A 27,635-nucleotide genomic window follows, 5' to 3' on the forward strand; every position below is an offset into this window, starting at 1 on the left:
GCAGGAGTCACGCAGGATGGTTTCAGCAGGTGGCCAGCCGGCCACATCCCGGCCTCCTCCCAGCCCGCCTCGGCTGCGGCCACGGTTTCCGCGACGGCCGGAGGGGAAGCGTCCCCCGCGCCGTAAACTCGCATCAATGGGATTTCCCTCGTGGGACAGGCCCGCTCCCGGCAGAGCCGCTCCCGGAGGGCCGGACGCGTCGCCGCAACCCCCGGCCGCCGGAGGGAAGGAACACGAGCCACAAGTTGCGTCCAGACTCCGATCAGCCCGAGATCCCCGGGCGCCTACGAGCGAGCCGCCGCCCCTGCCGCCGCCGCCGCCAAGGGGCGGGGAAGATGCCGCGGGGGGCGGGCGCGGCGCGCGGGGAGGGGAAGGGGTTCTCGCGCGATTGGGCGAGGTTTCCGGTGTTGTGACTGAAACCCGTCAATATGGCGGCGATCGGCCGCGGCCGCTCGCTGAAGAACCTCCGAATACGAGGTAAGCCCGCGGTAGCCCTCACCCCCGCCGCCCCGCGGCCGGCACCCCTGGCCCTGCCGCCCCGGGCCCCGGGCCGCGGGCGCACGCCGGGGCGCGGGCCGGAGCCGGGGCTGCCGCCGCTGGCCTGCCCGCGAATCCTAACTGGGGCTGTGTGTCTGTTTCGCGCAGGGCGGAATGACAGCGGCGAGGAGAACGTCCCGTTGGATCTGACCCGAGGTAACGCGGGCGGCGCGGGCCGGGCGAGGGTGCGGTGCTGGGGAGGGGCGGGGGCCGGGGGCGGGGGCCCGGGGCGGACCGCGGCGGGGCCGGCGGGGGTGCGGGAGCCGAGCCCGGGGCCGCCTCCCCGGACCCATCCCCCTTCCCGGTGGTGCCTGCTCCGCTCGCCCCGAGCGCTGCCCGGGCCTGGGGTGCGGTGGGTGCCGGGGAGCCCTGCGCGGGAGTCGGCGCCGCCGGCCCCCCTCGGCTTCCCGGGGTGCCGGAGTTGGTGCAGCCGAATCCCGGGGCGGCCGGAGGGAGCTGGAGGCTGTTATTTAGGTTGCGGGAGGATGTCTGAGGGAAGAGCGACCACATCCTGCCTTCCCCGGCCCCCAGAGCAGAGGCAGGACCTGCTCGGTCCCGGCTGCCTGTGCTGCTGGCCCACCGCCCTGGGGACCGTGCGTCGCTCGCTCGAGCTGAGACCGAGAGCCGCGGTCGTCGCCCCGCGTCTGATTGGCGCTGTTTCCCTCCTGCCTGCCCGTCCCCGCCGGCCGCGGCAGCGGGCTCGGCGCAGACCGCCCCCTCGCCCTCGCCGCAGGTTCATTGTTTACCTTCTGCGGTGGCCTCGGGTTTGTTTACACCTTCGGAACTGCGCGAGCCCCGGTGGTATTTTTAAAACACCTAATCCGGTTACTGGCCCGTGCGTCTCCTATCCGTCACCGAACTGGAGTTTATTCGACAGTATCCCGCCGGAGATTTAGTCATTGTGCACTAGCTTTTCCTGATCTCTCACACGGTAAACAAGATCTGGGCTTCTCGTGGTGAACAAGGCTTATTGCACACGGCCGTAACGTACTCAGAGGGCAGCCAGGTTCAGCTGTACAGAATCAGTTTCCTTTTTGAGATCTGAAAAACACTTTGGGAAGTTGAAAATAAAAAAGAAAGTCGCAAACATTCTATATAAAATTTTAACCTATGTTGTACTTGACATACTGTTGTCTAGGGTATTAGACACGAGTTCATTGTAGAGGCTCATCTCTGTATTTCTGTATTTAAAGCATAGTGCGTTCTCTCATTTGTTTTATTCTGTATGTCATGAGGTAGGATTACTGTTTTATAAACTAAGAGGCTACTTTTCATTTAGCTACCAGAGTACACTTTTGTAACAGTATTTTATTCTGAAAGTTCAGGGACTTGGTTTTGAGTGAACTAGGTCCTTTTACAGGCAGAAGAGTTTATAAAATATAAAAGGGCTTAATAGAAATGGCAACTAATTAGATCACTGAATTGGGACATTTTTTCAGCAGATAGGATTTGAATATTAGTGTAGAAATATATAAAGCTTTGACTTTTGTGCAATAGTTTGGAAACTTGATTATATATAATACACATGAAAAGTGTCTTAAAATACATGTGGGAAAAGATTGTCTAGTAAATTTCCTAACAAAAGAAGCAAAATTCCCACAGGGCTCAAAATTAGCATTTGAGTTCTTTAACAGCTGTAGTTTATTAGTGATATAATTTATATATGTTTTAGAGGTGAAAAGAGCATTTACTAGATTCTGAGTCTAGGTTACACATTAAAAACCTACTCGGATGTGGTGCTAGAAATGTTACAGTTGTGCTTTAATTGAGTTTGCTGAGCTCCTATATATAGTGTCTTCTGGTTGCTGTCCAAGTTTTGGGTTGTAAAAGAGTGATGTACAATACAAATTTGGTTTGATGACTTTGGTTTATCCAGTTTTACTCAAATGCACAGATAACTCTAACTATTTAAAATACTGTATTTCCTAAACATTTAGTAAACACCCTATGTCCATAGGGGTTTCTAGATAATACAAAAAAGTGAAAAAATGCTATTGCTGCTTGTTCTGACAAAATGTACTTCAGTTTGTAATGAAATATATACATAGCCTATTGAAACTGATTGCAAAAGCAATATACAGCGAAGAGTGAGAGGTTATATGAGAACTGTATTCCTGAATCCCAAGGAAGTTTAGAATAAAAAAGCAGTATGAGATTCATTATATAGTGACACTATTGTTTAAGAGATTCAATATTCTGACAAACATTTCATTGTTAAAAGAAGGCTTGTGGATCTAACATGAAGAAAGTTCACGAGGAATTAAACTTTAGTAATATTTTTGAGAACTGTGGGACACTGGATTGCAGCTGAAGGGCAGCTGTTTGTGGTTGGATTACAGTATGTTTTAGATAAAACTTAGATTTTATATATACACACACACACAATGGTAAAGCAGTGTTTGCTCTTATTCTGATTTTTTAATGTAACCTTTGAGAAAGTCATTATGTAGATATCTAACAAAATTCATTATAAAATAAAGGTCATGGTCATTGTAATTCCTTTAGAGAAAGAGAGCAGAATGTACAGTCAGATAGTTCTGGGTTGTAATCTCAGCTGTGATACTTAATAGTTAGGTGATTTGGGGCAAGTTATTTGACCTTACTTAACTCTTGGTTTCTTCATCTCAGAAAAAAAAGGGATACAACGTCAAGGGGTGATTAGAATGTGAGATGTAAACGACTAGTGCTTAAAGTACTCAACATAGGACCTGATCTTTTGTGATTAATGTTAACTAAATTTCAGTTGCCTTACTCACTGTGAAATCAAAATTATTTATATCACATTTAAAATATTTCAAATGATTGTTTTGAATATTATAAACTTGCTAATAAGAATTATGGAATTGAAGTTTTCAGTTTTTGAGATATATTACATTGAATCTAATCTGTCTAAAGTAGAATTCTTGAATATAACAACTGTAGAAAAAGTAATTTGTTGTCCTGTCCAGTTTAGCTAAGTGGTTAGAGCATTGGGCCCGTGGACCAGAGAGTCCTGGGTTTGGTTCCTGCTAAGGGCGTGTACCTTTGTTGAGGTTCGTCCCGGCCCCAGTTGGGGTTGTGCGGGTGGCAACCAGTCAATGTTTCTCTCTCTTTCTCTTTCTCTCTTTCTCTCTCTTTCTTTCTCTTTCTCCCTCTCTCCCTCCCGCTCTATCTGAAGATAAATGCAAAAATGTCCTCAGGTGAGGATTAAAAAAATAATAATAATAATGTAGATTACCAGTAAATTAGGTCTAAGCAAAGAGCAATCTATTAATGTACTTAAGATAAAATATATTTTATCTTATAGAACCTTAGAATTTTTCTCCCTGACTCCAGAAAATTTCCTAGTGTTAATAACTTGGCTAGCCTTACAAGCTTCTTGAGGCCTCAGAGAATTTTAAAGTTCTTTGATTTTGGTAAGGTGTAATATTAACAGCAGTACTAAAATGTTAAAATTGTTAATGGTGAAGTAGATCTCACAGTCATCTTATTGGTAACTATTGCTTTCAGTTTTGTCCAGACAGTTACTCTAATTTGTGAAAGTTCCAGATACTTGCTATTGATATCATTAAATAATCTCACTTTTGCATGCCAAAATCTATTTTGCATCCCTTAGCTGCTTCTACTGCAAGGATAGTCTATTTTTTATCAGTCCAGTTGTGTATCTCTTCCTGGTACTGAATGACTTGAAAAGACAGTTTTTTTCCTGTGTAAGCCCTTCCTAGTATAATTTAATCATCGTGTTCACAGTAAATTCTGAGACATGGGCACACTTATATTCAAATATAATTATTAGAATATAATTTATTTAAAAGTATTAAGTTTTGCCCTGGCTGGTTTTGCTTAGTGGTTGGAGCATCTGCCCGCGGACCAATGAGTCTTGGGTTCGATTCCAGTCAAGGGTACGTACCTCAGTTGCGGTTAGGTTTGTCCCGGCCCTGGTCAGGGTCCTGTGGGAGGAAACCAGTCAATATGTCTCTCTCATTTTTTTTAATCCTCACCTGAGGACATTTTTCCATTTTTTGTACCGATAGAGGGGGAGGGAGAGAGAGGAAGAGAGAGAGAGAGAAACATCGATGCGAAAGGGACACATCGAGTGGCTGCCACCCGCAAGACCATCCAGGGCCGGGGACAAACTGCAACCGAGGTACATGCCCTTAGGGGGAACCAAACCCGAGTCTCTCTGGACCGCAGGTGGATGCTCTAACCGCTGAGCCAAACCGGCCAGGGCAATATGTCTCTCATATCGATGTTTTTCTCTCTCCCCTTCTTGTTTTCCCTCTCCCCCTTCCGCCCTCCCTTCTACTCTCTCTAAAAAAAAAAAAAAAAAAATCAATGGAAAAATATCCTCGGGTGAGGATAACCAAATAAATAAATAAATAAAGTATTATTGAGTTTTTTTGGTTTATTCAACCCTTTTACTTTTCCATTAGTAAGAATAAAAAAATTGAATGTCTTAGTTGGTGTTTAATACTTAGAAAAATAGGAAGTTTTTTTGAATGATGATTTGAACTAACTTTTTATTTTCTGATTTCTTCTAGTTAGGAGATTACTCATGTTTAATTACTCACTTCAGTTAGACAAAACAAACATTGACTTAATGCCTACTGTATCCTAAATGCTGAATTAAGTGCCAGAGGAATAAAGATGAGGAAGATGGTACTCCCTTTTTGGGAGTTTACGGGAATAGACATAAAGAAGCGTTTTCAATCTGGACCAATAAATTAATCAAACTGTTTCAGGAACAGCAGTAGCTTGAGGAGACAATGATTAACTATCTGGTTGGTAGAGGATCAGAGAAAGCTTCACAGAGGGGTTGACTTTTTATGAGAATAGTCATGGACAAAGTGGAAGGAAATGTGGGCTCTCAAGAGAATATCCCACACTGTGGGAAAAGTCAAGTCTAAAGTCAATAGGAAGAGGAGCTGCCTAGGAGGCCACTAGCATAACCTAAGAGATGATGGAGGACTGGGCCAGGGTGTTGGAGACATAATGAAGTTGAATATATATTAGAATGGAGAAATCAATTTGTTCTTCCTCCTACTCTGTGCAGAGAACTTTTATTTCTTTTTTTAAATCCTCACCCGAGGATATTTTTCTGTTTATCCTCAGATAGAGCGGGAGGGAGAGAGAGAAACATTGATGCAAGAGAGACATATTGACTGGTTGCCTCCCGCATGACCCTGACCAGGGCCAGGACTAACTGCAACTGAGGTATGTGCCCTTGACCAGAATTGAACCCGCGACTCATTGGTTTGCAGGGCTGATGCTCTAACTGCTGAGCCAAACTGAGCAGGGAGAGAACTTTTATTAATTTATTAAGAAAGTAGAAGCTGTCTAATATGTATTCCCTTGTCTTCCCTTTATATTTTATTTCACCTATACTTCTGTTTCTGTTCCTTTCCAAGGCTAACCTGAAAAAGAATTTTATGCTTCCAAAACTGTTTAATATTCTCTGTAGAGCTAAGATTTCTTGCTTGTTTATATCTGCCTTCCTGTTGACCTCAGTTTTCTCATGTTTAGCAACACTTGTATCTTGCACATGGATCAGGTACTATATGGGGCATGGGATGATGGTGAGAGATGTGGAAAAAAAAAGACAAAGATTACAAAACAGTTATTGTTCTGTGGGCTGTCCACAGCTTTCTTCCTTAACCACTGTAGTCTTAAAAGCATAGCTCTCCTCCTATATGAAAATAGTGTCTTAAAAATGCTAGTAACCTCATGAAAAATTCATTGGCATTTTATTTAAGTTCCCCATTCTGTGGTTAGTAGTACTGTATTAAAATATATTATCTCACTCAATCTTCAACAGCCTTTTGAGATACTCTTATTGTCCCTATTTTACAGTTACGTATTTAGGCTTTGAAATTCTTAAGGACTGAACTCAGAAAGGTAATTCAGCCAGGGTCACAGAGTTAGTGACTTACTGACTTATCATGCACTGTAAGCTACTGTATTATTGCTATTCTTACAACTCTTTCCTCATTTGACTTTTGTGAAATAATCTCTCAGTTCTTTTCCTACCTCTTATGCTGCTGCTTCTCTTTACTAGCTGGTCTTCCAGCAGCTTTCAGCAAGCGAGCCCTAAGGTTCTGTTCTTGATCACCTCTCTACTACAGGTGCTACCTCCCTGAACAGCCTTTTCACTCATGGCTTCAAAAATCCATAAATTGAGATCGTTGTGATAACTGCATTTTTATTAATACTTTTTCTTCTAAGTGTGCAAAACATAGCATCTGTGTCTGGCAGTCATCTCGAAGTCGTGATGTGTGAAACGTTGTTCCTGATAGCATACCCACTTTTCACTTTCTAGGTACCACCATCCTGTTGTTCAAGCTGGAGGCCTAGTGTTCATCCTCTTTGTTCAGTTGCCAAGTTCCTCCAGTTTGTCTCTGAAGTATCTACTGAATCCAGTCTCTCCTATTCCCATTCTCATTGGTCTAGTTCACATCCTCATTATCTCATTTGGATGATAGTAAAATCTTTTCTGTGACCTGTTTTTAATCCCTCTGCTGTATGATTGCCAGGATTATTTTATTGAAATCTAGATCTGATTCCCTTAAATGACAAAATAAAACACACACATGAACTCACACTCACACTCACACTTTATAGGCCCATTTTTACTCACTGAATAGAGTCCAAATTTCTTAGCTTGGCACTTTCAAGGCCTTTGATGTTTTATTTCAAAATTTTCTTCTGTACTATCATAACCATACTATTCTCAATCTATCTGCCTCTTTGCATAGTTCACTTATGTAATACACTCCCTCCCCTCTTTAAACACAGTGCTTCTCAAAGGGATTAGGGAGAGGTTGCTAGTCTAAAGCACCAACCTCCCCTTTTCTCATCTTTCCCCTAGAAAAAGATCATGTTTTTGCCCTTGGTTCAGAATCATTGCTTTAGTCAAAGATGACTGTTACTCCTTGCACATGGCATGCAATTTCTATTTACTTGACCTTGCATAGGTTGTTTCCTCTGCCTAGAATCCTTTTGCAGCACTATTTATCAAACTCCTAGTTTAAGGTCTAGGTCACATGCCACTTCTGGAAATCCTTCCTAATCATCCCAGTGGGAATTTATTGCTTCCTCTTTGACTCTTTCACATCTCTGTTTATTCCTTTCTAAATATCACTTACCATTTAAGTTGTTTGTCCAGTTCTTTTTCCTTCACTAGGCATCAAGCTTCTTCTCCAGCATCTATCAAAATAGCTGAAACATTTATTAAATGGAAAAATGGAGAGGCAGGAAAAGGACTAGTATGTACTGTATTAAGGAGATCAGGTATGAAAGAGCATTTTAAGTTTGCAGTCCCGAGGGACAATGAAATCGATGGTGCCACGAAATGGAGAAATAATTTGGGGAGGGATGATAATGAGTCTCTTGCTCTTTGAACTTAAGATGATCGACTCTCAGATGTGTAAGTGGTAATACTGAAATGGAAGTTTTAGTCGTTCTGAACTTGTGATCTGATTGTTCCCTGCATAGAGGGCTTTGAGAGAGGGAAGAATGTAATTGGAGAGAGCTGAGCATTTTAGTGTTAGAGGATAAACTGGTGAAAGTATATGTAGTAGTGGAAGGATCAATACGAAGAAAGAGGTCAACAGAAGAAAGGAAATTAGCAAGATATGATCTCTGAAGCCAAGAGAAGGGGGTCAACAGGAGAGAAAAAATTAGCAAGGTATGATCTCTGAAGCCAATAGAGTTTTGGGTTAAAGAGACTGAGACTGTAGCATTACAGTTGGAATCAGGAGAACTGAGTTATGCTCTTCTTTAATATGAGGATCATTTGGGGTTGCTTATTTAACTTCTCTGGCTATCAGTTTCCTAATTTCTAAAATGCATACTACTTTACATTTGTAGCACTTTCACTTTCTGTCTTTGTGATTCTCAGATATCACCATGTTTCTGGGATATTGAAAGGTTAAAGAGAAAGCATTTATAGTCCTGTAAAGTCCCTGTGAGAGGTATTTCTATCAACAACAATAAATACATGTAGGAGTGATGCTATTTCATAGCACTTTAAATGTAAATTATAGTCAACTCTCAATTTCCTTTTAAGTGATCATCTGCAGTGACTTGCTGCCTCCTCCCCCTCCCAGGTCTCAGGCTACTGAAAATAGGGCTGTGAAAAGCACAGTGGGGTGAGTGAATGGTTTGCATGTCTGTGTATCTGTACCACTGACTATCACCAACCTAAATACAGTTCACTCTCAGTTATCTATACTTAATGTAAAGTTGAATAATGATGGAAGAGTGCTAAATGCATAATCTAAATAGCATTACTTATATGTACCTTGGAAATATTTTATATTCTTTCCTCCCCTACAATAAATTGAGATATCTTGTATTTGCATTATTAGCATCAACTTTTTTATTTCCTAAACAAATACTATTAGATAGTGGAAGTAAACAGACTGAAATTTTTATTAGGTAATCTGCATATGAATAATTGAGAGTTGACTGTGCCTTTTGGATCATCCATTGTTTTCTATTATCTGTGCTTTTTTGTTAGTGTGGCCAGGTTAAAGCTAAATTGCTACTTTAAATTTATATCTCTGTGATGAATGTACTTATGAAATTATACAGATACCAAACTATTTAGAAAATAACTATGTAAAACTAGCTGAATATAACATTCATAAGTTCAAAGTCATAGGATTGAAAGAAAACCTAAACCTAAGTACATTCTTGAAAATCTTTTTACAAAGTCATATAGTAGACAGATTGCATAAACTGAAGAATGTACCTGGTAATGATGATTTTTATATAAAATATAATAAAATGAAGATACGCTGAAGCTTCAAACATATCCTTTTTAAGGAGTCAGTTGAGTGTAGTAAGAAATAAAGAAAGGAGTTTTAACCTTAATTGCTTGAAGTTTAAAGAATCTGGCCCTTCAATTGCTTTCCCTTTTTTTATTCCAGTATGTTGAAGAATTTGGATTTGTAGTGGTTTTTGTTAAAGTTAGTCAATATTTTTGATGAATATATTACATAACTAGGTTAGTAAGTGTTACTATAAATCAGGAAGGCATAATTTTTGGCATTAAGGAGTTTATATTACTGTTGGGATAATTCTGTATCAGGGCATAGTTTAAGTCAGTAGTATTATTTGAAGCACCTGCTGTTATCTTTATAATGGAATCAAATGCTGAAGGGAGAAATTCAGAGAGAAGTGGGAGATAGGCAAGGAATGACCTAGGGGGAAGACCTCATGGAAAATTGACCCCTGTAAAACCTTTGCATAAAAGGGTAGCATTTGAACAGTTAGACCTCTGGATCAGTATTTAAAAAATCATAGCTTAATTTTGTGAACTAACATATTTCATGTATTAAGTATATTATTCTGTATACGTAGAAAAAATTTTGAGAAAAAGTTGGTGATGAGTTCCGTATGTAAATCTCTTAACCACTGAAGACTGATTATGTTTTAAACTAGGATTCTTCTGACCTTTGAAGGCCGTGCTGGACTGAGAGGTCTTAGGCATATTGTAAAGTAATTTTATGCTTTTGATTATGAGTATATAAATGCGTGGCTACATTCCAAACCAAAGCATACATGATTTTTTTCTTTCATTGTTTTGTAGTATATGTGTCTCCTCTCCCTTTCATGAATACTGCATGTTCAAAAGGCTCTGTACATTTGTTACCAAATTTATTTCTAGATGTATGCAGTTTCGCAATAGACTATAAATGGGATGGATAGTGTTTTTGTTATTTTTACACTAAAATGATATTTGCTGATCTCAAAATTCAAACACATGACCTGACAGTGTTATAGAATATTTGAATTTAAGATTATCCTGAATAATCATGGAATGTTTTATTGCCAAATCTGGATACCCTACCCACTCTACCCAGTTATTTGAGTAAAGGATAAACAGTGTTTGGGAAGTTATTGCTCTATTGAAGCAGCAAAATGAGAGTTGAATTGCCACTTGTAGGGATTTTAGTAATCTTGTTCACAATCCAGTGTAATTTCATGTATTTCTTATAATGAATAGAGTGAAGAGACTCAGAAACTGTAAACAAATAAGATTGCCAAGTAATTTACTTCCAGTGATTAAGAAGGAACAGCTTGCCTGATAAAAGTAGATGTAACTGTTTTTAGATGTGTACACATATGTATTTTTACCAGTAGTTCCAGACTTTGAGAAATCACATCTTAAAATAATATTGCTAATTATTTCCATGCTTAATGTTCATCCCTCATATACTAAAAGTTTTAATTGCCCTGTTTTTTTTCCTACTCATAATTCTGTATAATATACTCCCTAACCTTCACACCACCATCACCACCAGCCCTCTCCCCCAAGAAAAAAAAGAAAAAGAAAAACTGAGGGGAATAGAGTGGCAGAAAGAGTGAGAAGACTCCAGTGGTTGGAGGTAGGTGAGCTGTAAACTGTAACATTTAGATATATGGCAGTTTCTGTGTGTGACCACGTGGCAAGTGGAATATTGTGGAATGTTCTATTTAGCACCTGTTGTAGATAAGTGGTCAATCATATCTGTCACGTGATATTAGTATACAGTCATGATAATGGGATATTTGAATACAAATAATGTTTCCTACTTTATTTAAAATGACTTGTGGTTTTGCCCAGCCAGTGTGGCTCAGTGGATTGAGCATCATCCCATTCACCAAGAGGTCACTGTTTCGATTCCTGGTTAGGGCACATGTGTGGGTTGTGGGCTTAATCCCCAGTAGGGGGTGTGCAGGAGGCAGCCAATCTATGTTTTCTCATTGATGTTTCCCTTTCCCTTTCTTTCTAAAAACAAAACAAAACAAAATCAATTAAAAATGTCTTAAAAAATAAAGTGATTTGTGGTTTTATTGTATTAGTTTGTAACTTCTAGTGTTATTTTTGAATGGCATACTTAATTTGGTACAAGGCAGGTCAGATTAATTCTTATGAGTAATTTTTCACATACAGTTTTATAAGTTTCTAATGAATTAAATTTTAGATTAGCACAGTCTTAAAAATGTTTAAATCACTGTCTATATTTTAATAAGAATCTTAACATAGTCTTTTTCTCCTATGTTGGGGAGAATTTAAGTGTGTGTTCATGTTTCAGCATTGTTTGTTTCTTCTTTTTTGTTAATCCTCACCCAAGGATATTTTTTCCATTGATTTTATTTTTTTAGAGAGTGTAGGAGGGGAAAGAGAAGGAGAGAGAGAGAAACATTATATGAGAGAAACACATCATTTGGTTGCCTCCTGCACATGCCCCGATGGAGTCAGGGATTAAACCCAAAACCCAGATACAGTACCTGCCCTTGACCAGGAATCAAACCTGCAACCCTTTGGTGTGCAGGCTGACTGTCCAGCCATTGAACCACACTGGCCAGGGCTCAGAAATATATATTATTGTTTTACCTAGCAAAATGGAAGAAATTTAAACGATGCTGAATATTTTTAAAAAGGAAATAAAAAGATGAAGACATTTGGATTAATTGTTGCAGTTGTCTTTTATGTTATTGTTTTTTTCTAATAGTTATTTGGTTTATTTTAAAAGACTTTATTATGGATATAAGTGAAAATTTTTTCCTACATTGTAAAGTACCACAGAAAAGTGTAATTACTTTTATTTTATTTTATTTTTTTATCCTCACCCGAGGACATTTTTCCATTTTTTGTACAGACAGAGTGGGAGGGAGAGAGAGGGAAACATCGATGTGAAAGGGACACATCGAGTGGCTGCCACCCGCACGACCAACCAGGGCCGGGGACAAACTGCAACCGAGGTACATGCCCTTAGCGGGAACCGAACCCGGGTCTCTCCGGACCGCAGGTAGACGCTCTAACCGCTGAGCCAAACCGGCCAGGGCTGTAATTACTTTTAAAACAAGTAATTATATTGCCATTAAATATCACCTGGGGTACTTGAATATGAGTGTATTGGGAGAGGTATGTGTGTATATAAATATTATGTCTATTTTAAGCATATTTGGAAGCTACTTTAGAAATTATTTTATTAGTGCTCTTATTCAAACAGGAATGTTGTCTACAGTATCTGACAAGTCATTCATTATCACTCAAACCTTTCACTGATAAGTAACTTACTCAAAGCTGTTTCTTTGTTGAACAGCTATCTTGTTAGTAAAATTCTAATATCAAATTAACCTAAAATTTAATAAAAGAATAATTTTTCAGTAATTGGTTCTAGTTCTTTCCTTTGAAACACTTCTCTTATTCTGTTATAAGTATTTACAAATACAAAGTGGTAGGTGTAATCAGGTTGTACATTGCCGTGTACTATTAGAAAGATATTCTTACCCTTTTGCTCTTGTAGGCTGATCACCGAGTATCTTATTAAGTACCTCTAGTAAGTCCAGTATTGTTCTGGTTGCTAGGTGTTTACATGGTCTTTAATTACAAAAAATAGCAGCAGCAGCAGCTACCATATTTTGAACCTTATTATATGTTGGAGACTATGTTAAAAACATTACTTAAATTACTTAATTTAACTTTCCTACATACCTAGGAAATACATAATAATATCCCTATGAAGATAGTAGGGCCCAGAGGCAGCCTGACTCTTCCAAGGTCATTTAACAGTGAGAGAAAGGTAGGATTCAGATCCAGTTCATTGTTTTGATTCTAAAACTCATGTCCTTAACCCTTTACAGTCTTTCTAAAAAGAAGATAATTCATATTGCTGGAACAATTAGTAACTAAATGAGTATTCTATATATTGTAGGGCTGTTGACTTGCTGCACTCAGGAAGCAAGTTACTGGCTGAGTTCTGAAATAGATGTTTTCAACATTATGGATAAAATTTTTTCTAGAATTATTGCATATTTCTCTCTCTTCTTTTTCCTTTAAAAATATTTTTAAAAACATCTTTATTGAATGACTTACAGATGCTCCCCTTTGCCCCCCATTGACCCCTCTTCCTCAATTCAACCCCCCTCCTGCCTTCCCCACACAATTGTCTATGTCCACTGGTTATGCATATATGCATAGAAGTTCTTTTGTTTATCTCTTCCCACCCTCCCTCCCCCTTGCCTGTTGAAGTTCATTAGTTCTCCTTTCTTAAGAAGAAAATATCAACTATATTTTGACTTTATATCTTTGGCTGGGGTCATCCACATGATACCGATTATTGTATGGACTGCACTTTCAATTTTGTGTGCTATTTTATTGCTCTCAGCTATTTCATTGCCCTCAGCTGTCGCTTTACATTGCAATTATTCTATATTGTTTCACTGTGTTATAAAATGAAAACTATATATCTGGCCTTGTTAATCTATATGGAAAATAAAGATAAATAGGTTGCCATTATAAGAAATTAAAGGGGGGAGGCTACTGTCAAAAATATACTTGACCTGTAGTGAATAAAATTGGTGATGATATATGCTTTGAATTTTTATTGCTATTTTTTGGAGTGCTTGTTTTTGCATCCTGGCTGTTTCCTGATAGGTAATTGTCTCATAGCATAGTTCAGGTAGGTGAGGTATGACTTGATAGAATTGGTATATTTTTATACAATATGATAGTGAGATTATATAAAGGTAGATAATAAAGTACAAAATATGACTAATATGGACAGAATAGCATTTAATAACATGCTAATTGCATGATACAGGGACAGTCTAGCACTAAGAACTAAGAACATGGGCTTTGGAGCTTGGCAGATCTGGATTTGAATCTTGACCCTGCTTCTTAGAAGTTTTTAACTTCAGACAAGTTGCTTTTTCTGCGCACGTTTTCTAATCTCTGTTGGAGATAACACTTATTTGAGGAGTGAATAAAATGTCTGTAAAATATTTATTACAATTTTGGCACACAGATAAAAATAAATAGATACCGGTTCTTTATGTGGTTAATTGAAGCAAAGGAGATGAGAGAAGGGAAAGGTAAGCCTGAGCTGGAAAAAATAAAAGAAAGTGGGGTATTGTTTCAACTTTGAATGATTAGGATGTGGTTAACTCAAGAATAGAGCATGAATAAAGGCATGAAATGTTTTACTGAGAAAGGAATAATAAGGATACAGAATTTTAGCATTCATATTGGATTTGTACGATAGGGGTAAGTTTTTGAGGACCGTGAAAACTTTGTGGAGCTGTTAGACCCTTTTCTTTTTACATTTAAAAATATATATATGTTATTGATATTTTTAGAGAGAGAGAGAGAAACTTTGATATGAGAGCAAAACATCAGTCGGCTATCTCCTTCACCCCCTGCACTGGGGATTGAACCTGAAATCCAGGCAAGTGCCCTGACCTGGAATGGAACTGTGACTTCTCAGTCCATGGGACAAAGCTTAGTCCACTGAGTTATACCGCCGGGCTTCTTTTTACGTGTTAAAATGATTAATATAGTGAGAGCAGTGAATGTTATTTTAAAGTATTTTTTCAATTGAAGGAAAACATGGATCCAAAAAATGTCTCATAAATGTACAGTTCTGTGAATTTTGACAAATTGGACACATAGGTAATCAAAATATTACAATACCCTAGAAACGCATTGTCTCCTTCCAGGTACTGCCCCCCCACCAAGGACTTCTAACACAATAAATTAGTTTTGCCTGTTTTTGAACTTTACACTCATGCATGCTATATACTATACTCTTTTGTATCTGACTTTGTATGCTCAATATTATGTTGTGTCACCACGTTGTATAGAGTTAGAGTTATTTTAATCAAGTCTGTGTCAGGATGTGGATGATTCTTTTTGGATAGGCAGTAGCTTTGTATGAGTGAATAGAGTTTGGAAAAATTACACTAATTTCAACTTTCTTTTAAAATTTTAATCATTTTTAAAAATATCTCTGTCTTTTCTCTCTTCAGCCTGACCTTTAAATTTAATAGATTTTAGCCTGTTAACACATCTAGATAGGTGAATTTTTTTCTTTAAATGTTTTTCTTAACGAGTATTTAACAAAAAGGCAACATAAATAATCAGATTACCATAGAGAGTTCAAAGCTACAGGTTAGAAAGAAAGTTGGAAAAATTAGAAGTTCAATACAATAAAAATTTTTGTTGACCTAATTTAATTGGTGGGATGGTTGCCCAAAATGGTTTAGCATTCCTACAGAAAAAAAGGGAGGATGATAAATATTACTTGGTCCTCGCTTCAATAATATTCTCATGAGGAATTATCAGTGTGTTAGTTAATATGTTAGGTTTATAACATGAAGTTTTAAATGTACATCAAAGTTGAAAAGTTGTTAGAGTACAAAATAAAGATGCTTCTCTTGAGAGAACATACGTGTTTAAATGTATCTAAATCTTTTTCTTAAGAGCTCAATAATAGGACAGGCTACAGAAGTGCACTACAGTTTTCTTTTGCTGTATATGATAGTATTTCATGTTCCTTGACTTGAAAAAAATCTAATTGTTAAAGTTTTTTTTTAACTTACCCTTTATTGATTTTTATTTGGTGATTCTTTAATAGAAAAAGGTTTCACTGCCCATCTCTTTGTGTTTGTCCCTAAGAAATTGGAGCTGAGTATTGCATAAAATTGATTAAATACTTGAAAGCAACTTGTTAACATGTGCTTAGTATAGATTAGTAGAATAAAGAACATTTTACTTATTTCAGCATGCAAATGCAAGAGTACATGTGAAAGTGAAGCAAAAATATTCAACTATACTGAGGGTAAAGAAATTTCTGATGAAGTGCATTTTCTAAATGTTGGTAATTTAAAAAATATTAGTATTCCCCTGGCTGGAGTGGCTCAGTTGGTTGAGCATCCTCCTGTGCACTGAAAGGTTGCTGGTTTGAGGTTCAATTTCCATTCAGGGCAAATACCTGGGTTTTGGGTTTGTTCCCTGGTTAGGGTGCATACGGGACGTAGCAGATCAGTGTTTCTCTCTCTCCCCCTTCCTCTGTCTCTAAAAAATCAATACAAACGTATTAAATAATAAAGAGTAAAAAAAATATTAGTATTTACTTCATTTTAAATATAGGGTGGGGCAAAAATAGGTTTACAGCCCTGGCTAGTTTGACTCAGAGGTTAAGGCATTGGCCCCCGGACCAAGAGTCACAGGTTCGATTCTGGTGAAGGGCACATGCCTTGGTTGCAGTTCCTTCTCCATCTCTGGTTGGGGATCCCGGGGGAGGCAACCAATCAATGTGTCTCTCTCAGGTCAGTGTTTCTCCTCCTACCCCCCCTCTATCTGAAAGTAAATGGAAAAATATTCTTGGGTGAGGATTTAAAATAAAATAAAATAGGTTTATGGTTGTCAGTATGCAAAACAGTTTATTCTGGTATTTATTAATTATTGTATTATTTTCCATACAAACAAATGTAAACCTACTTTTGTTTCACCCCAAATTTTTATGCATTTACTCTTTGGAAGTATGAAAAACTGAGTTTGGAATTCTCTGAAGGTGAGAACATTTAATAATCTTGGAAGATCCTTGCTGATTCTGAGCCTGGACTGTTTATTTCATTGAGTAGTTTTAAACATTGTGAATTATTAGCTATCAAAGGAATACTTGTTTTTAGTGTGAATTTTGAGTGATTGCTTATTTAATTCTATTTGTTAGGAATGACAAAATGTAGTAAATATTTATTTTTAACCATGTTTTTCAGGATTATATTACTATTGCTTTGTACGCACAGACACATCATTTTTTTTCCAACTGTTTTAAATGATTTTTCCTAGAGCAGAACTGAAGTAGTATGGTAAACTGTTGGCTGTCCAACACAATGAAACTTGGTCTGAAATTATATTTTGATCATTTAAAACAATACAAAATGTGAAGGGTTTATCAAATGAAATGTTTTAGCATTCAATATAGAAGTTTTATACTATACTTTGAAGTCAATGTTTTCTTCTGTGCAGTCCCTTTTGAATGGCATGTACTAATCTAGCAGTGATGTCACTGTTCACAACACTTGAAAAGTTTTGCTTTTGACAATTGTTAAATCTTATAGTCCTTTAAATTGCTGCTTGGTTTGTCCTCTGGGGTGAATTAGAGTTTGGGAAATGGTTATATACAAGTTGGGTTTAAATATAATGGGAATTCCTTAATTCATTCACTCATTATATTTGGGAAAAAAATTCTGTTGAGCACCTGCTATATTCTCAACACTGTGTTAAATACTAGAAGTGTGACAAGATAATTTTTCTAAAAAACATACTGCCACTATTTGGGATGACTGCCATTATAATCTACAACTATTCTCATTTCCTAACTCTTTTCCTCTTTTTCACTGTATTTGGCACAACAGCCTCCTTGCTAATCATTGTTACTCATATTCTCTTTTCAGGGCCTTTGTATGTCTGTTGCATTCTGTCTGGATTGCTTCCCCCAGTATATGTAGGCTTGCTCCCTTACTTCATCTAACTCTCTCTGTTCAAATATCGCTTTATCAGTGAGGCCTTCTCTGATCATTCTATCTAAAGTAGCCTCCATCTCCATCACTTTCCATTCTTTATATTGTTTTTCCCCCATAGTCCTTACAGTATTACTTATTGTTTGTCTCCCTAGAATGTAAGTTTTATGAGGACAAGAATTTTGTTTTGTTTGCTATTGTATACTCATTGCCCAGAACAGCCCTAGCACATTGTATTGTGTTTGATAAATATTTATAGCCTGAATGAATATTTGTGTTTTAGCTTAAGGGTTTCAGACCAATTTTTTCACTGCTTACTTAACATCTTAACCATGTAGTTGTGTATATCAATCTTTTCTGTTTCAAACTTACTAATTATCTTATCATTCTAAATATCTTTCTAGATTTCTCATCTGGGTTAAGAGCAATACTTTAATGGGGTCAAATCAGACACCCAGGAGGCATCCCAGCCTCATTCCTTGTCCTTATTCTACACATCAGATCTACAATGATAATGATGATGATGGTAATGATTTTATCTTTGAAATACCTGCAAAATCTGTTTTTTCCATCTTTGTTGCCATTCCTTTATTCGGGCTCTTACTTTTCTGTATGACTGCACTGACCTCCTAACTGCTCTCCCTGTTTTAGTTCTATCCTCTCCCAGTGTACTTTCTTCATTGTAGCCAGCAGCAAGTTTACCACAAAGTCAGTCTTAGTTTTCCAGCAGTGTTGAGCATCTTCCTTTGGACTGCTTTAGTATATTATATGTTACCTTTCTTATAATATTGCTATAATTTGTTCATAGTTGACATATATTTATTGACCTTTACTGTGTACCTGGGTACTATTTCTCAACCCACTTCAACCATTGTAAATAGATGAGGCATTCTTATTTCATCTGTATTTTTTCTTCCTCTTCTCATGGGTAATTTTAAAGCACATCCCAGACATATATTATTTCATTTGTAAATACGTTAGTATGTATCTCTAAGGGATAAGGATTTTTGAAATACATTAATACAGTATTGTTAGCACAACTAAGTAAATTAACAGTGTTCACATTTTCCTGATTGTCTTACAGCTATCATTTTGAGTCAGGATTCATACAAGGTTCAGTTTTTAATATGTTTTTTAAAAAGTAAATTGTTCATCAAATTGCTTTTTTCTTGGATAATCTGTCTTTTCTGTCTGTATTAACAATTTCTTTTTGCTTTGGTCTTAAACATTTTGAATAAAGTGGGTTTAGATGGTTATTTCTCCTACTTTGGGATTCATCGGACATCCTGATTCTAAGTATTTCATGTCTTTGAACAATTCTGAAAGATTCTCGATCTTTGACTTTTTGAATCTGCATCTTCTGCATTTTTTTCTATCTTCTTTAGGAATTCTTATTAAATGCATGTTAGAATTTCTCATTATCTTTCTTATTTTTTAAAGTCCTTCATGTATTTCATCTCCTTTTCTCTTGGGGCCCATGTTCTATATAATGTCTTCAGATGTTATTTTCAGTTAATAAATTCTCCCCTCATCCATGTTATTCGGTCAATCCCCCCACAATGAAATTTTTTATTTCAGTCATGATATTTTTCATTTCAAATTGTTTGTAAGGTTTTTAAAATAATCTCTTGAATGTTGTAATTCAATTATTTTCTTCCTATATACAGGAGGTTTGCAAGTTATGGCTTGTAGATCTTGCAAATGTGGTTTACAAATGCTGCATTTGTAACCAGCTTTATTGCAACAGCCTTGCTCATTTAAATACTATCTATGTCTGCTTTGGGGCTACAGCTGCTGAGTTAAGTAGTTGGGAGAGAGATCATATGACCTTCAAAGCCTAAAATATTTACAGTCTCACACTTATGGAACAAGTTTGCCAACCTCCCTGCTTTAGATAAGTAAAAAGTAAAATGTAATTATTATTTCGTTGTTTGTATGGATATGATAATTCTGATATTTAAAGTCTTAGATTTTGTTTTGTTTATTGTTTCTATATCTGTTTATAATGGCTTATTTTCATGTTTTCTTCTGTGTTTGTGGTTTTTGCTTGTGTACTTAAATTTGTTAGGTTACCCAAACTAAGGGTGGCTTACTTGGTTGGGGAAGTGGGTTAAGGAGGGGTTGATGATTGAATTTTTTTTTTTTTTTTATCCTCACCCGAGGATATTTTTCCATTTTTTGTACAGATAGAGTGGGAGGGAGAGAGAGGAAAGGAGAGAGAGAGAGAAACATCGACGTGAAGGGACACATCGAGTGGCTGCCACCCGCACGACCAACCAGGGCCGGGGACAAACTGCAACCGAAGTACGTGCCCTTAGCGGGAACCGAACCCGAGTCTCTCCGGACCGCAGGCCGACGCTTTAACCGCTGAGCCAAACTGGCAGGGCTTGATGATTGAATTTGTCTCTCTTTGCTGCCTGGGAGTGTGGTAGACCAGAGGCAACTATAAATTAAAATCCTGATGTTGGGATCTAGATTTCAGTTTTAGCAGAGCTGCTATTCTTTGCTATCTGCCTCTGTTGGATGCATGCTCTTCTAGTTCACACTTTTTCCGAGGGTGTAGTCTTTCCTGAGGTCTGACTTTATATGTGTCTTCCTTGTTTGTGCTGACCCAAGGATTAGCTTGTAGTCCTCAAGTCCTGCATTTAAGCTTTAGAGCAGTGCTTCTCCAACTTTTGTGTTGTGTTGGCGGTCCTGAAGACCACCCCCATGTTCTATAATTTACTAGGAGAAGTCATTATGGCAGAAGGATTCAAAGCAAAATTAGCAAAGAGAAAAGGTCCATGAGGTGAAATCTGGGTGAAACCAGGGGCAAACTTCTAGTGTTGTCTCCCAGTGGGGTCAAACAGGACATACTTCATTCTCTCCAGCAACAAATTACGTCAACACATGAAATATTGTCCATTAGAGAAGTTTGTTAGAGGCTTAGCCTCCAGGGTTTTTACTGAGGATTTGATAAGTAGGTAGCCTCTGCCTGGCAGGTAGCAAAATTCCAGACTCAGGGAAGGAAAGCAGGTGTTTAGCATAAACCATATTGTTGGTATAAACAATTTAGGTCCAGTGAGCCACTCTTACCAGTTAGGCTGGTGGGAACCCTCCTAACATTTGTCTTCAGATGCCAGCCAAAGGCCAATCTTGTAAGCAGGCTTTTTTAAGGAAAAGAAGTTAGGCCTGCTAGGTTAACTTTTTTCCTGTACAAATGAAGCACTGGGGATCTTGTTTTAATGGAAAGTCAGATTCAGTAAGAATGAGAGGGCCCGAGATTCTGCATTTCCAATAGGCTCCCATGTGGAACCTGTGTTGGTAGTTCACGGGTACACTTTGGTAGCCAGGTACTTGCTTTGAAGGCCAGAAGTCCTTTTTTAATTAATATTTTTATCATAAACATGTTATTTTTTATTTTATTGAAAAATTCTTTTTTCTTTATTGAATTTAGAGAGAGAGGAAGGGAGAGAGAGATGGAAACATCAATGAGAAAGAACATTGATTGGCCGCCTCCTGCATGCCCCCCACTAGGGACTTGGCCCTCAACCTGGGCCTACGCCCTGACCAGGAATCGAGCCGGTGACCTCTTGGTGCATGGGTCGACACTCAACCACTGAGCCTCACCAGCCGAGCCAACATGTTTTTATTTTGAATTGGCAGAAAAAATTTTTGTCGGGGGTTAAATTCTGTGTGTTGGCAAAGAAACAGTTATTTTGAGATTGATAAAGTTTATTTCTTTTACTTAAATAAGGAAATCTAAATTTATACTTCATTATTTTCACATATTTTGTGAAATTGGAAGAATGGAAAAAGTGACAATTTTAATAACAATGTTGTAGAAAAGAGTGCAGGATCTAGAATGTTGGTTGTATTAATTGTACAGACCCACAGTCTCATGTTGACAACTTTGAAAACAAAAAACTGTGAAAATGAAAGCTATTTCCATGAATAACTTGACCTGACAAAACCTAACCAGACCTACACTCGTCTGGTAGCAAACTCTTGACCAGATTTTGTATTATCTCAAATGTGTATACTCATGTGTTTCACCTAAAAAGTATCACTGTATGTGTATGTGCATTGCTGCCCTCACCTCATTGCAGATGTTACATCTGGTATGTTCTATTTTAACCTGTCTCACCCCAAGATTGCAGATGAAGGATCATGGTCCTATAGTGGTAGTATGGAAAGCAAATATGTGTCAAAAGTATTGTTGAAATGCATAAATAAATATAGAAATATTAGCAGTTAGTGGATCATATTCAAGCCTTCTGTTCATGTAAGATATAACCAGAGAACTGCATTATATTGGTTTTAAATTGTTCAAAGCTTTTAAAGGTTAAAATTCAAAGAGTGTTTGTCAATTTACTTCAGATTTTGATTATTTGTGTTAATACAATTATTTATGCATGCTCAAGTGAAATATAGGGAAGAATAACAAGTAGTAAATTTGTAGTTAGAGGACCTCTTTATATTTGTATTATACAAATGTGTATTACAGTATTGTTGCCTGATTAAGATTATTATGAACCAAGCCTCACGAAAAAGCTTAATTTATCCTGTTTTTTCATTCATTGCATGGGACTACAGATTAGCCTTTTTTGTTGTTGTTTTGATAATGTTAGGTGAATTGTGTTTTCTATGATGTATATAAATGATTTTACTTAACTTTAAAAATATGAACAGTGCTATAGATATGGTGATATCTGTAAAGCACTGAGTCAGAACTTAGTGTATAAAAACATGAACTAAGTGTATAAAAACATGAACTATTGTGATATAGTCTAAATAGATGTGCTTAAACCTTGGCCATGTGGTTTAGTTGGTTGGAGTATTATCCCATATACCAAAAGGTGGCATGTTTGATTCCCAGGCAGGGCACATACCCAGGTTGTGGGTTCTGTCCCAGTGGGGGCATGTACAGGAGGCAACTGATCATGTTTCTCTCTCACATTGATCTTTCTCTCCCCCCACCCTTCCTCGCTCTAAAATCAATTTTTAAAAAAGGAAAAAAAATATATCATTAAAAAAAATGCTAAAGAGACATATAATAAGATGTTTCAATATTTGGTGACTACCCAGATGTAATTTTGTAGGTCAGACAATTACTGTTGCCAGAGGAAGGAATTTTTAGAAAGTGTTTTGTTTTTTTAAAGGATGAATGCATTTGATTACAAGACATACTACACTTGAGGTAGACAGAACACCAAACATGTAGATGTAGAATTGAAACTTTGATGCACTGCTTACGTAACGATTAAAATGGAATCTGTTAGAGTTATGGGGACAGTGAAAAGAAAAGCTCGAAGGCAAAGGATGGAACTCTAGGTAACACTACAGGACAGGAGGGACTACAAACCTGTAAGGGAGACACACAAGGAACAGTGAGAAATGGGCATGAAGAGGACCCAGATAATGTAATTACAGAAATTAAAGTAGAGAAGGTACGTTGGATTATTATTGGACAGTAATGGAAAAGTCAGGGAGTTTGAATAACGGAGAAGAAGGCTTTCCATTGGGCAAATAGTAAACTTGAGGGCAACAACGTTAGTGGAATTGTGGCCCTAGACACCTGATTGATGGAGCTTAGGAGATGATGAAGTAAGAATTAATTAATTAGGGTCTCGGAGAGATTGGTAAAAGAAAGGAGCGACGTCACTTCCAAAAATGGGAAACTCGGCAGAAGCATTTTTTTTTTTTCAAAGAGAGACTGAAATTCAATGAGAATAGAGAATAATTAATGATAGAAGTATTATAATGAGATAACATGTGGAATCAAGAATACAAATGGAACCCTGGCCGGTTTGGCTCAGCGGTTAGAGCGTCCGCCTGCGGTCCAGAGAGACCCGGGTTCGGTTCCCGCTGAGGGCATGTACCTTGGTTGCAGTTTGTCCCTGGCCCTGGTGGCCCTGGTTGGTCGTGCGGGTGGTAGCCACTCGATGTGTCCCTTTCACGTTGATGTTTCTCTCTCTCTCCCGCTCTCTCCCTCTCACTCTATCTGAACAAAAAATGGAAAAATGTCCTCGGGTGAGGATTAAAAAAAAAAGAATACAAATGGAAGGATTAGAAAATAGCACTTTCATGACATTTTTCAGATTTCTAACCCACATGCAAATTGAGTATCCTATAGTCAAAGTGTATTTGTACCTTTTACTCCTTTATTAGTTTCTAAGAGGGAAGCCCTTAATTACGTCCCTAGAAGCCACCTGTCAGAGAAGTGATCTGAACTATAAATAGTTATGCTTCATAGAGAAAAACAGAAACATGAAAGTAGCTGTGTAAGCAAAATGTATGACTTCTAAATACTAGTAGGCTGGGTGTGTATCACAATCGTCTCAGCCTTTAGGCACAGCTGTTCTTTTACAGGGTTCATTTACATGGTGAATTGTTTCAGAGACAGATTTTTTTTTTTCTCTTTTAATAAATGATTCCTAATTAGGGGATTGCGGAAACCTAATAATTTTACAAATATCTTTGTGAAATATAATAAATTAAGACAAACTTTAGCAGTACATTCAGTGATTGTAATCTTTATATAGTAATTTCTTTGAATTTTTTACACTCTTAGAAAATGTTCTAGTTTCAGAATTTATTTTAACTTTAAAAAATAGAAATTTTAACCCTGTCCGGTTTGGCTTCACGGTTAGAGACTCAACCTGCAGACTGGAGAGACCTGGGTTCAGTTCCCGCTAAGGACATGTACCTGAATTGCGGTTTGTCCCTGGCCCCGGTGTGTGGGTGGCAGCCAGTTGATGTCTCTGTCTTGCATCGATGTTTCTCTCTCTTCCTCTCTCTCTCCCTCCTGCTCTATCTGAAGGTAAATGCAAAAAATGTCCTCGAGTGAGAATAAAAAACAATATATATATATATCGATATATATACACACACACACATATGTATATATAAATTTTAGAGGGAGGACGTGGGGACGGGAGAGAGAGAGAGAATGAATGAGGATCATAGATGTGAGGATCATAGATGTCAGTTGCCTCCTTCATGCACCCCGACCCAGGATTGAACCTGAAACCTGGGCATGTGCCCTGACTGAGAATCTAACCTGCCATCTTTTGGTGTCAGGGACAACACTCTGACCAACTGAGCCACACTGGCCAGGGCACAGATTATATTTTTCATATTGTTTTTCTGCAGAAAAATAACATTAAAGTAAATGTCATGATTTCTTTGAATGACAGCCACTTCTGTAGCCTGGTGAATGGCCTTTGTGTATTCTTTTTTTTTTCAGTCCTCACCTGAGGATATTTTTCCATTTATCTTCAGATAGAGTGGGAGGGAGAGAGAGAGAGAGACATTGATGTGAGAGACACATTGTATGGTTGTCTCCTGCACAACCCCAACCAGGGTCAGGCACTGAACCGCAACCGAAGTACATGCCCTTGACTGGAAAGAATCGAACCTGAGACTCTGCTCCACGAGCTGATGCTCTAACTGCTGAGCCAAACGGGCCAGGGCATTGTGTTATTCTTTTTAAAAAAACTTGTGTGTATACTTTGTACTTGTGTAAAAGTAAAAGAACTGTGTGAATTTGGTTAAAATTTTTTACCACAGTTATTTTGTAACAAGTGTTATTAGCCCAAGCATTACACTGATGTCTAATTTTATTGTGAAGAAGGGAAAAGATGAATGGACTGTAAGAAAGCACTGAGCTGCAAGCAGCTCTTCTCCATTTTCTTCCTCAAACATCTGAGCCATCTTTACCAGAAAATCCTTGTAAAGTCACATATTACTTACCATGTAAAAATAAATAATGGTGGAATAATTAGATTGTTAGTAAGATAAACAGGCCTTATTTATTTAGTTATTTATTTATTTATTTATTTATTTATTTATTTTGGTAATCCTTACCCAAGGATATTTTTTTCATTGATTTTTTAGACAGCAGAAGTGGTGGGGGAGAGGGAGAGAGAGACTGATGTAAGAGAGACACATCGATTGGTTGCCTCCTGCACATGCCCTACTAAGGCCAGGGATTGAACCTGCAACCCAGGTAGGTGTCCTTGACTGGGAATTGAACCCACGACCCTTTGGTTTGAGGGCCGATGCTCTAACCACATCCACACCAGCTAAGTCCATAGCAATTGTTTTTGCTAAACAAATAATAACTAAATTATAATTGCTACTATTATCTCTTAAGGCACTAGGCACTGTGCTAAGTAAGTTACACCTCACATTTTGTAACAATGCTTTCATGGTAGGTAAGTATAATTTTCCCAGGAGAAAATGGATGCCCATGAGGTCACATGGTTTGTAGACCAAAAAGCTACATTTGAATCCGGTTCTTTTTCATTTCAAAATTGTTGTTCTTTCCATTACTCCCAAATAACTGTATGCCAGTAGTTTGTGGACATTAATTTATTATGTGTTCTGGAACCTAAATTTTTATAAAAATCAATTTTATGTTGTATATTTATTAACAGGTAAAGATATTAATATAGTATATTGCAGCATGTTTCAAAGAAGCATATATTAGAAACATTTGAAAATAAATGCATGTTTACTCACACATATATGCATATATTTGAATGCGCATATATATATATAGGCACATACTTAGAGAATTAAGCCCGATAGGGAATTGTGTGTGGTGTGTGTGTGTGTGTGTAGATATATAGATAGACAAAAGGTTTATTTACTGTAGTTTTTCTCTATTTATGTATATCTCTATGTATATGTGTTTGTGTTTATAAAATATTAAATTGCTGGATATTTAGAGTTGATTTCAGTTATTTCATTACCTCCAGAGAAATGCATCAGGAATTTACCAGAGAGATGCATCAGGAATTTACAAGTTATACAATAAGAGGAAAAGAGCCACTTCAGTTCTAAGTTCTTTTGTGTTTTGCTTCCTTGCAGTTGAAAAGTTGGTCATCATAGCCAGCTAGGCACAGTTTTTTTGTTTTTGTTTTTTCTTCTCCTCTTATGCAGCTGAGTTTCCCAAAATTCAAGGGTTCAAAGAATATCCTAGTAGATTATCTCATTTGTGCTTCATACTTTGCACATGGCACTATAATCAGGACAGTTTTAGAGAGGCTAAATTGGAAACATTTATAAATGACAGTAGGAAGAAATAAAGAGTTGAAGAGACAGATATGTCTCTCACATCGATGTTTCTCTCTCACACTCTCTCTCTCTCTCTCTCACATCGATGTTTCTCCCTCTCTCTGTCCCTCTCCCTTCCTCTCCCTCTCCCTGATCTCTCCTGCCCCAGTAAGAGCCACACTGATCTCAGTTTGCTCACTATTCTTCCTAGTCTAAGTTCTCACTATCTGCCATAGGAGTTGGCAAAATATAGCTCCTGAGCCAAGCCCATTTCATTGAAACAGCCACATTTATTCATTTATGCATTTTCTATGATTGCCTTCTTGCTCCAACAGTGGAGTTTAGTGTTGCAACAGAGACCTTACGGCCAGCAAAGTCTAAAATACTTTCTATGTGTACCTTGACAAGAAAAGTTTGCAGCCCTGGCCGATTTGGCTCAGCGGTTGGAGCATAGGCCTGCGGACCAGAGAGTCCCGGGTTCGGTTTCCACTAGGGGCACATACCAAAAAGAAAAGAAAAGTTTGCAGACTCCTGATCCAGCCAGTAAGGAGGAAACCAGGGATTTCTCATTTTATTACCATAGTAATATTGTAGCACATGAGCATTGTAGTATTTTCTGTCTACAATGGCCTTAATACTCTCTTGAGTTAATACATCATGAAGAAACTTTGAAATTCTTCCATAGTTGAGGGTTCCTGTAATTAACTATATAAAAGAGAAAAGGGCCCTGGCCGGTTTGGCTCAGTGGTTACAGCATCGGCCTGCGGTCCAGAGAGACC

The 27,635-nt window shown here is 38.0% G+C and overlaps 1 protein-coding gene across 20 annotated transcripts in view; it reads left to right on the forward strand.

The window, feature by feature from the left end:
* Window positions 1-406: 406 nt before the first annotated feature.
* RICTOR (RPTOR independent companion of MTOR complex 2) overlaps window positions 407-27,635 on the forward strand; it is a 107,414-nt gene continuing 80,185 nt past the window's right edge. For 11 of the 20 annotated variants that reach the window (XR_004961745.1, XR_004961746.1, XR_004961752.1 and 8 more), the window contains exons 1-2: window positions 414-477; window positions 646-693. Coding sequence is in view for 5 of the 20 variants with exons in the window: in XM_036280466.1 (XP_036136359.1) it covers window positions 429-477; window positions 646-693 (97 nt within the window). In the remaining 15 variants the exon portion in view is untranslated. Of the gene's footprint in view, window positions 478-645; window positions 694-10,794; window positions 10,908-13,007; window positions 13,092-16,831; window positions 16,863-18,218; window positions 18,341-27,635 lie in introns of those variants that run through there. The other 9 variants (XM_036280463.1, XM_036280465.1, XR_004961748.1 and 6 more) reach the window with 8 other exon arrangements.

The sequence above is a fragment of the Molossus molossus genome, unplaced genomic scaffold (assembly GCF_014108415.1).
Source record: "Molossus molossus isolate mMolMol1 unplaced genomic scaffold, mMolMol1.p scaffold_m16_p_3, whole genome shotgun sequence".
Classification (NCBI taxonomy): domain Eukaryota; kingdom Metazoa; phylum Chordata; class Mammalia; order Chiroptera; family Molossidae; genus Molossus; species Molossus molossus.